Source organism: Sander lucioperca, chromosome 4, assembly GCF_008315115.2.
Source record: "Sander lucioperca isolate FBNREF2018 chromosome 4, SLUC_FBN_1.2, whole genome shotgun sequence".
Taxonomy (NCBI): domain Eukaryota; kingdom Metazoa; phylum Chordata; class Actinopteri; order Perciformes; family Percidae; genus Sander; species Sander lucioperca.
This window is the reverse complement of record NC_050176.1, coordinates 43,605,299-43,616,140: the sequence shown is the minus strand read 5'-3', so window position 1 is coordinate 43,616,140 and position 10,842 is coordinate 43,605,299. Positions and strand designations below refer to the sequence as shown.

Below are 10,842 nucleotides of genomic sequence, written 5' to 3'. Positions count from 1 at the left end.
AGTCTAGGACTGACCAATCTAGTGTGTGTGTGTGTGTGTGTGTGTGTGTGTGTGTGTGTGTGTGTGTGTGTGTGTGTGTGTGTGTGTGTGTGTGTATTGGTGGTGGTGGAGGGGGAGGAGGGGTGGTGGAGGTTCCTTATCTACAGGCCACAGGCAGCTTTGAGGCTCTTATCAGGAGCCACCATATTGTACTAGCACATCCTCTTGTCCAGCAGGGAGCGGAAAACTCTCCTTGCAACATGGTTCCCTCTCTCCCCCTTGTCTCTCTCTCTCTCTCCCACCTCACACTTGCCAGTACCAGAGCTCTCCGCCTGGCAACCAGCTAGAGCATTGTGTCTTCTTGGCGAATAGAGTGGGAGAAAGAAGGATAGACAGGGCAGTGAAAAAGAGAGAGAGAGAGAGAGAGAGAGAGAGAGAGAGAGAGAGAGAGATGAGAATGACATATGGACAGGGGGCGGCATGTGTGTCTTCGTTCAAAGGAGCAACTTCACGCCGAAAAACAAATACGTACATTTGGACGGTCTAATTCTGACTTCATCTCTTTGTGAATATTTGGGACTTTTATAAATATATCTAATTATTAGCTTTTAAAGTGATTCGCAGAATATGAGAAGTGTTTTGAGCGGTGTCAGACAGTTTTGACCTTAGAGATTGACAGACAGACAGACAGTGACGGGCTGCTGGAGGAGGAGGAGGAGGAGGGCGTTAAACACTGAGGAGATACAACATGTGCGTTTACAGATCACTTGAACGGATTTTGCATGACAGACAGACAAGCCACACTGGATATCATAATGTATCTGTAAGTACTTGTTTATTTTATTTGTATGCAGCCTGTAGTGCATGAATGGTTTGCAGCCTCAACAATTATAAAAAAAATATGTATGTATAAATATATACTATAAATAATAATAACAAAATAGCATCTGCTTGGAGTTTGTCATAATGTGACACGTCATACAGTATGTACTTAAGTAAAAACATTTTTTGGAAAACCGATAATAAAATGTGGTTATTTAGTGGTAAATAGATGAAGATAAAACTGTAATATCCCACCATGTCAGATGTCACATGCTTTTTGGATGGCAATTTATTGTATTAACTTAAAAAATAGTTTTCTTAAAAGCTGAATTATATATATATATTTCTTTTTTTTGAGATTATTTTTTGGCCACTTTACGCCTTTATTATATAAGACAGCTGATGAAAGGGGAGAGAGAGGGGGAATGACATGCAGGTCGGAGTCAAACCTGCGGTCGCTGCGACAAGGACTTAGCCTTGTACATGGGGCGCACACTCTACCAGGTGAGCTATCCAAGTGCCCCAATATATATATTTCTTAACCAGTCTACTGGTTACAGTAAATTTGGCTTAAACAATAATATAAAGCAATAACATATAAATTGATTAAACAGAAAGAAAACACAAATATTGGACATATATAAAAATCTAGTGCAATGAAATATTGGTAGCATAAAGGTTTATTATTAACTCGTGCAGAAATGTGCCAGAGAATACAGACTTGACCAAAAGTCAAATGCTATACCATCTATGCTTCAACGAAGTATACGAGTAGTGATAGTCGCTTTGTTTCTTGGCCACAACAGCAAAATTAATTATTTAAAAAAAATTGTGCAAATCATTATGCCTTCAGCAAAAATAGTCATGTACAGTTGAGACCTTTTAAATATTCATCTGTAACTTTCTGTCTGTGTTATTTCTCTATGCAAGATATTTATATGAGTAAATACAACGCTGCTGCAAAATTAAACGATAAAAAAACTACCTGCAAGTCTCGTCCGCACATCATTGTGAAAGAGGGAACTGTCCAAAATAAAGTCATGACAACTAGAAAAAAACAAAACAGGAACACTTGCGATTGCAAAACCTGAAAAATCATAAGAGTGTAACGCATTGCAGAGCAGAGTAAAAACAAATGTCTCCTTCCTTGAAGAAATAGAGAACAGTGAATTAACTTGATATCCAGCATTGTAACATCAACTCAGGGCAGTAGTATGTGATGAATCTGTAAATTATTAAACAAATTCAGATTTTAAACTGTAGACCAGCTTCCACTGAGAGAACCAACAACTATTCCTTACATTTTAGTACAAGCTCTTGTGGTGCTTATCTGAAAATTATGACCTTTTAGAATATTTTCATATCTATATATACACCACATATATATCCTGAGTGTGTTTTTTATTTTGTTCAACAGACTCTTTGATATCAATCCAATCTTCAGGGGTCTGGGACGTTTTGAATGCTTAAAAGGATTTTGACTTACATCCTCAAAATACACACAGACAGACAGATAGACGGACAGACTCATAAAGAGCAGCCACTAGAGACTTTTTCAAAACCTAGAATCTGCTGCTCAGGATGTACTGTGGGAGAAATCCACTCCATATCAGACCGCAACAACCACCCTGGCTCCACGCTGCACCCAGAGACGATACCACAGAAGGGCTACTCCATTAAAGACTGCAAGGACTGAAACATTTGTTTCATTGGCACCCTCTGTAATGTTGAAGTGAGGGAATGAATACAGGCATGTTTACTCACACTCACAGCCAGCAGAGGCGGGAATGATGGGTAATAAGGCTGGATCAGAGGACAGCTATAGCTCAATCCGAGGCAAATATAATCTGAACTGACAGATAGAAGACTCACATACTGACCCTGGCAAAGATAAGAACATCTGATGGGTTGCAGGTTGGCCAGAGGAAAATACACATTTCTAGCGAGTAGAGCAGCAAAATATTGCATACTTAGCAAGAAAGCAGAACAAATGAAGAGGAAGTAAAATACACATACACTTGGTTAGAAGAGGTTTAAAGGGCTCTGCAGGACAAGCTACAGGTGGTACAAATGAATATGTTACTTATTCTCACACATATATATATATATATATATATATATAGACACACTGACACACACTGAGCAGCCGGGAGGAACAAAATTTTGGAAATACTGAGGATTCCCCAAGAGTCTTTCCTACCATGATGGAGAAGCTAAATCCCACCAGCCCACCTACCTCACCCCCCAACCTACCTCGCCCCTCCTCCTCCTCCTCCTCTTCCTCCTCTTCCTCCCCATCCTGTGCCTCCGTAGAGCAGCACAGTCCCCTCCAAAACAGGCCTTTAGCATCCTCGTATGCTATCAGCAGCCCGTGTCCTGCTAACAAGACAGTGCACAAGGGACACACGAATGTCCCCTCTGCTGGCTCGATTCAGTCCCCCATTGCCACGGCGACGGCGTTAACCAGTCACAACGTAGGGACAGCTACTGCACCTGAGCCCATCGTCATGGAGACCGAGGAGGAGGAGGAGGAAGAGGAGGAGGAGAAGCGAGGAGGACCAAAGTGCACCACAGCCCCTTCTGCTTCTGCCAAGGGGTCCCCAACCCTTTCCTCTCCACCTCCGCTCCTCCCGGCGCCAGCCAAGTCCTCCTCGTGCACTTTACCACGTCCAACCTCCACCAGATCCTTCCCTTTGTCTTCATCATCCTCTCCTCTTCCTCCACACATTCCAGTCATCAGCCTCGGTCACAGCAAACCCCCTCTCCCGCTCCCTAATACCCCTTTGACTGCCCTCCACCCAATTCCCAGTCTCCTACATGGGCCCCATGGGGACCTTCGCCGCAGTCAGTTGGCCTGTTTGCCTGTGGCCAGCCCTGGAGCTTCTGGGGGCCATTCAGCTCCCTCCCCAGGACCCTTGTTGCCTCAGCAGTACCTGTCTGCACACCCCTTCTTCACCAGGTGAGATCTGGCTTATATAGACCCTCTTCAGTGAGTGCTAAGCAGAGTGATTTCCTCCTTTCTCAGATTGTTTCATTTGAATAATTTTTGGGTCCTAAAGAAGCAAATATTTCTATTCCACAAGAAAAAAAAGGTTGGTGAAAAGTCAGAAAACAATCAATGTACTTTTGTGTTTTTACATCTTTCTTATTGGTTAATCATCATGCTACTTCTCAATCTTGCAACCCCTTTGAGGGGTCCCAACTAGGGTTGAATGATTAATCACATTTGCAATAATATCGCGATATGTTAAAACGCGATTTCCTAATCGCAAAGGCTGCAATTTGGTCACGTGACTCGTGAGAGCAAAGCAGTCTGCACTCTGCAGAGAAAGCATCAACTTGGCACGCTAACACTACGCCGTACCTTGACCTGTTGTACAATGGCCTCAGGCTCGACAGAAACTTTAGTCCCAAATAGGAACAGTATGTCACTCGTATGGGACTATTTTGGTTTAAAAAAAGAAGATGATGCGCAGCTTCAGATATTGTGCAAAACCTGTCTTGCTAATGTTGCTACCTCACGGGGTAACACTACGAACCTGTATCAGCACTTTAAAAAACAACACAAAGCCATCTACGACAGTTGCATGGCTAAAATGCCGAACACCAGTTTGTCAAGTAAGCAAAATACTACCCGACAGGCATCACTCACCGAAATGTTTGAAAACGTAACGTAACGTTAACTCCATATGAACGTATTTTAAAACGGAATGAGGAAATTACTCAAGCAGTAACAGAGTTTATCGCCAAAGACATGATGCCCCTTAGTACGGTCACCAAGCCTGGGTTCACAGCTACACAGAGCGTCTGTTTAGCACCAGATAGATAGATTTGATGCGAGTATGAAGTACACTGACGGGAGCTGGATCGGAGCGGGAGTTGCTAATGGTGAGAAATTGCTTCCTGTGTGATCAGGATCACTATGGCTGGTAGTGCCATACTCACTGCACTTTAGTCTGTGTTGTTGCTGTTACTGACTACAGATAATTACAATTAATATTTAGATATTAATGTTCAGACAGTGATTACATTTAACTTTGAGTTACCTAAATATTTTCATTTTAGGTACAGGCAGATATTTCTTTCCTTTTTATTTTAACTGTCTAGTAAAGTTCAAAGACAGTGTTTAAAAAGTGCAATACACATTTTTACATATGTTTATTACAGTAAATAATAATAAATAATATGGTAAAGCCACATATTTGTTTTTATATTTCTGCAATCTGCACTTTAGTTTGTGTGATTTGTTTCTGACTTTAATATGAATGTTTACACCAGGCTTGGTCAGTGCTCAGTGTACTACTGTGATTGAAGTAGTTAAATAAAAGATGTAATTCATATAAATTCATGCATCACCTAATTTCATCATCACATACAGGCCTGGCCTCCAGGAAAGAACAGTTTGTTTAATCTATCTAATCTTGTGTTGTTCATACTATACAATGATTTATTGCTTGTCTTTGAAAAAATAAAAAAATAATCGCATATTAAATCGCAATCGCAATATTGGTGAAATAAATGGCAATTAGATTATTTTCCAAAATCGTTCAGCCCTAGTCCCGACCCCAAGGGTGGGAACCACAACATTAGCAGACAGCACAGATAGTGTTTAATGTATGAGCTGTGGAATAATCTTGTTGGTGGAATAGCAGTTTAATGCTGTAAGAGAATCTGAATTATGGAAAATATACTATAACTTCAGCTCTCTATGGAACATGATACAATAGTATATGAAATAAAAGACATGCCACATGCTCATGCACCTCCTTTTCAGCAGGCATGCAAACAGGTGTGGAACTCTTAACCATAAAATAAAAAACGCTTTCCTGTGATGTTACTAGTGATGATGATGCCACCTCGTTGGTAGCAATTTTCTGTTTCATATGAAACCTTAACTGCTGCGATTTCACGACTTCCCATTGAGATTAATTGTGGCTATGCTGCACGGTTATGTGAAATTGACAGCAGGATGTGTGCTGTTATGAAGGGACCTCACATTTCTCACGCTACATTTTCTCATCAGGACATTTGGGCGCTAAATACAAGTTGCATCATACATTTTCTTTTTTATTGTGTGCAACCAATAACCTGAAGATATCACTTTCCAAACTAAACATCTACTTTTAATTACAACTAAATTTAGTCGTTGAACTGACAAAAGACAACAACAACAGATCTCTTAAAGCTTTTTGTGGGCTCGTAGAGTTGGCAATTCTTAGCTTACACTCACGAAGAAAGGCATTCCTTTGCAGATATTATCAGAGCCATCCTACTGTTCATCTATTCTCTACACCAAAAAAGATTTTCCTCATAGTTTCTTTCTGTAACAAAGGAGCATCATCTATGTAAAAAGTAGGACTTTTTTCTACATCTAAGGTTTCACCATCTGTCATGGAGGTCTGGGAATAAGATTCCCTCCTCACTTCTCTCTGGTCTGTTTGTAGCAGGAAGCATTGATCTATTCCATCCCCCTGAAGTAGAATCACTTTAATCAGACTTAATGAGACTGGGATAAAACTCTGCATGTACACTCAATCAACGCCACAAACCTAATCACATCACAGTTAATGGCTTCCACCATCTTCTTGATTTCTCCAACCACTCTACCTTTCTTTCTATTTACAAGAGGAGATTCTGGAAGAACTGTTTTTTTTTTTTATATTTAGCTGCATTTGATCGCAAATGCAGTTACAAAAATGTCACATTTTGCTATTTTTTTATCTATAGTTCTTACCTGGGTCCCTCAGGAGGAAACTATGGTGTCATCAACAACAGCCGGATCAAGAGAAGACCCTCATCGCACTTTGAGGTGGAGATCAATGATTGTGAGTTTCTGTGTGACCAAATAAAGAATGAGACATCAATATTGATACAGCCATAATTACTGTATGTGAATGTTTGCATGTTTGAAATTGTACCGATGACGGAAATGCTGTATTGATCCTGGAGAAGGTTAATATTGAATGTATGATGATACTTAAAAAAAAAAGAAAATTGCAGATAATCTGTATTTTCCTTTTGGTCAGCAAGTTCTATGAAAAAAAAAAACAACAGCAATGATGTGTCAGTCGATCTCTCAATACTTTTCTACGTCCTTAACTTGTGTGTGGCTTTCAGCCCCAAGCACAGTTGTTCTTACTGAAGACATAAATGTTTTAAAAATGGGTCATGGATACATATTTAGATTTTTTTTGAAAGGTTAAATAATTCCCTAAAATAACACGGCACTGTAGTTTAAGTAAGTGTTATTCAAACAGGAGTAAATAGTGAATTTGTTGTAGGACTATTTTCAGCGGCGGATTAATACACGTGGTGCTCTAGTGCGTATTTACAGCAGCAAGGCGGTATGCAGAATTTATTCAAAATAAACACTAAAGTGCACATGTTCACTGTAATGACTGAAGATGTCCCAGTGCAACAGTGTTGTTTTAATAGTTTTTGAACAACTGAGTTCTATGTCACAGATGAATAAGACATATCAGGCATTGGCTACACAACACATTACGATAGTAGGATCATTCCAATGTTGTTTTTTTATGGTATTTGTTGACAATAATAATATATATTAACTTCTTTTTATGTCATTTAAGGCCCTACACACTCAGACAGTGATTATGTGTGTCTAACAGGCCCTCCTCAGAAACTCGCTCGACGTGTCTTCACCAACAGCCGCGAGCGCTGGCGACAGCAGAACGTAAACGGGGCTTTCTCTGAGCTAAGAAAACTCATTCCCACACACCCACCCGACAAGAAGCTCAGCAAGAATGAAATCCTCCGTTTGGCTGTAAAGTACATCAACTTCTTGGTCACTCTGCTCAATGACCAAGCACAAGACAAGAACAGGGACTCAGCTGAGGACGAGAGCAGCACCACTGGGTTGGACAGTAATAAACGGAACCGTATTTTTAAGTGCAACACTCCTCCTCCGTCCCACGCCGACCTGCCATCCTCAGCACGTCCCACCACAGTCCACAGAGACTCAACTGACTCAGTCATTGCTCTGGCTAACTCCCCAGCAACATCAAGTTGCTATGGTGACACAGACAGTGAGGAAAGCTTTGGGGCTAAGACCTCTATGGTGACACAGGGCATTCTGGGAAAGGTCAAAGGTCAGATACGGATGGTGGCAGCCACAAATGATGAGCGGTGACACCAAAAGACAGCAAACAGAGAGGTGTAAATGTCACACTGACAGACAGGACACACAATCACTGCCAAATTCCAAAAGGGGTTTGTGGAGCCAGTATTTCTCATTTCAACTCCCAAGTAGTGAAATGGAATTTTGGAGAATTTTTGTAGTTTTGACTATCTCTGTCTTTTGCAGTGGTGTGTAAACATTGAGGGTAAGGCTCTGTGTTTTAGGAAAAGACTAAATTGTGCTGTGGGGAAAGTAGTAAGGCATGCAGACACCACAGAACATGCAAACAGACTTGAACATGTTTTATATCCAAGTAAGGTCCCAATGTTCCAACGTCAAACAATGTGGATCCACAACATGGACAAATTGACCCTTCGCTAAGCCCCGCCCTTCTTAGTTACTGTTGCTACGCCTGACAAGCTTTCGTGCCTGGCACATCTATTACAGTATGTAATAACCGGTGTCAGACATTCCCAAGGAGATAATTAGTAATTTTTGGCAAACAGGTGAAATATTTGAGAGAGCAAGACAAAAGGGACTGCAGTATGCATTCAAGGGATATATCCACGACATAATATGCAACCGATGAGAGAATAATTTCATCAAAATTGAAGCTAAAGCCTATAGGTCATGCCATAATGTGAGCCGCCTCATACGCTGACCATTCAAATGGGAAACACACAAATTGAGGAACACCTATGTTCATGCACAGCAGGGTAAGTGAAATTTGAAAATAATCTAATAATTATAAATCAAACATCTTATCCGTAAGTCTTGTGGATTAAACACAAGACATTACCCTGACCACTTTGCAATGATAATGCGATTAACAAAATGCTGAAATATATTTTAAAGTATGTCAGTAAGCCTCCGTCTTGCCTTTAATCATCTTATTTTACGTTCAAATATATGCATTATGAACAAAGAACCGTCATTATTTCCAAGCAATGCTGTGCTGAGTTAGCTATCATTAGCGTGTAAGAACATGCTAATGATAGCTAACTCAGGCAAGAGCCTTGGAGCAAACGTAGGTGTTTTTGCTAATCCTGTCAACATTTAGCTAGTTGTGAATGGGGCCTCCCACACTGCTTGATCCACGCCCGGCATTTCTCCCCTTGGGTTTTAGTTTTGGGAAGGGAAAACATTCTACCACCCTGTCCAAACTTTTCGGATACCGGGTATCGGATTTGCACAATCCATACCACAACGCTTCAGCATGTTTCCCTCGCTCGAAAGCTTGACAGACCTCCCGCGCCTAGTTACGGTTACTAAGCCACGATTGGCGTGTGGCGGTTTTCGGGCGCGGGTTAGCTAAGGGTCAATTATGCAAAACAGGATCCTGGAAATCTAATGAGATTGTATGTTTTGATTTCTACGTGTTAATAATACAAATCTAATAATCTCTTCTCAGTCAAGATATTCAGGATGTTGAATTCCTCCTCTGTAGACTCATAAAATGGTAAATCTCTCTCTCTTTTTGTTCCAGTCTCAGAAATGTACAATTAAATAATTTGCATTACCCCAGTACAATTATTAAAAGCATATAAATACTCTATTGTGTCTGCAAAGAAGAGCATGTAATGCATTCATGATTGAAGTTGTGGTTTTTAATGTTAATGTCAGAGAAGCAGGGCCGATGGTCCCACCCTGACATTGTGACACACTTGTACCGGACAGAAATAAAGTGTGTTTTAGTTTGCTGTTCCTTATTTGACATCCTCTTATTGCGCTCCAAAGACTGCTCTTTGTCAGCACTATTTCTCAACACATCCAAAAGTTTTGCCATGTTTGTCAAACGTTTAGGGAACATTTGTGTATCCTCTAAGTGTTCAGTAAGTAGAAATCTCAGTGTGAGATGATCACAGTAACCATCACACGTTAGAGGTATTTTTGCAAAACTACTTGGTTAGGCCTATAAAAGAGCCAACTTAAATGTCAATGCTTATTAAACAATAACATAAGTCTAGATAAGTCTACATGATTAACTACATAGATTAACACAACAACTTGTTACCTTACAGTATGAGCAGACTAGTGAAAGCCAAACTCCATCGGTTTTATAGTTCACCAGAATGACGAATGATGAACAATGGTTATTTTAACAATGAAGCCATAAATAACTTACCTTGCACGGCAGCTGGATTCTCGCGATATCACGAGATCATGCGATACTCTCTGGATCACATATCACACGAAAATAATACATCTTGTCAGGCTTCTAGTAGCCTAATGTGTTTGTGTCTGAACTACCATCTAACCAAACCAATGTCCAGTGCGGAGCTACTTGCAGATACCAGAGTGGTTTAGGTGTGTATAATACATGTGTGTGACCATGGTGTGTGACATTGTTGTTTTGAACGAACAGCCGCGGCCGTCACACACCATGGTCACACACATGTATTATACACACCTAAACCACTCTGGTATCTGCAAGTAGCTCCGCACTGGACATTGGTTTGGTTAGATGGTAGTTCAGACACAAACACATTAGGCTACTAGAAGAACTTACCTTGACATCACCTGTCAGTTTGTTTGTTTTTTTCAAGTACTTGCACAAACAATTTTCAATGACGGCTTCTCAGATAATTCTGTGTCAAACCATCTGGCTCGTCAGGTTAATTAACACATTTTTATATATAGCATATACTGTTTGCTGGTCATTACTTTGGCAATCCAATATAGAATAATAGATCACTGGATTATAATACATAGGCCTATAGGCGATATATATTGGCTATATATATATAGATCATAGATCATTTTTGATTCATTAATGTGTACACCATTAATGTTGCAGTTGATGAAGGTGGGGCTAATTGAAATTACTGACTGACTTACAAATTATCATTTTTGTATATTGTCGAATATCTTAATCTAATAATAATGTATTAGTTGATTTATAT

At 40.2% G+C, this 10,842-nt stretch overlaps 1 protein-coding gene across 2 annotated transcripts; it reads left to right on the top strand.

Annotated features, from left to right (window-relative positions):
• Window positions 1–274: 274 nt before the first annotated feature.
• On the top strand, window positions 275–9,648 carry lyl1 (LYL1 basic helix-loop-helix family member). Of its 2 annotated transcripts, none has more exons than XM_036000230.1 (5): window positions 275–802; window positions 2,219–3,760; window positions 6,529–6,626; window positions 7,431–8,916; window positions 8,947–9,648. In XM_036000230.1, exons 2-4 carry the CDS (start codon window positions 3,003–3,005, stop codon window positions 7,949–7,951), a joined length of 1,377 nt encoding a protein of 458 aa, XP_035856123.1. In that variant the 5' UTR covers window positions 275–802; window positions 2,219–3,002; the 3' UTR covers window positions 7,952–8,916; window positions 8,947–9,648. The 2 variants fall into 2 exon arrangements, with proteins under 2 accessions (XP_035856123.1, XP_035856122.1); XM_036000229.1 differs by having other exon boundaries at window positions 276–802; window positions 7,392–8,916.
• Window positions 9,649–10,842: the final 1,194 nt, after the last annotated feature.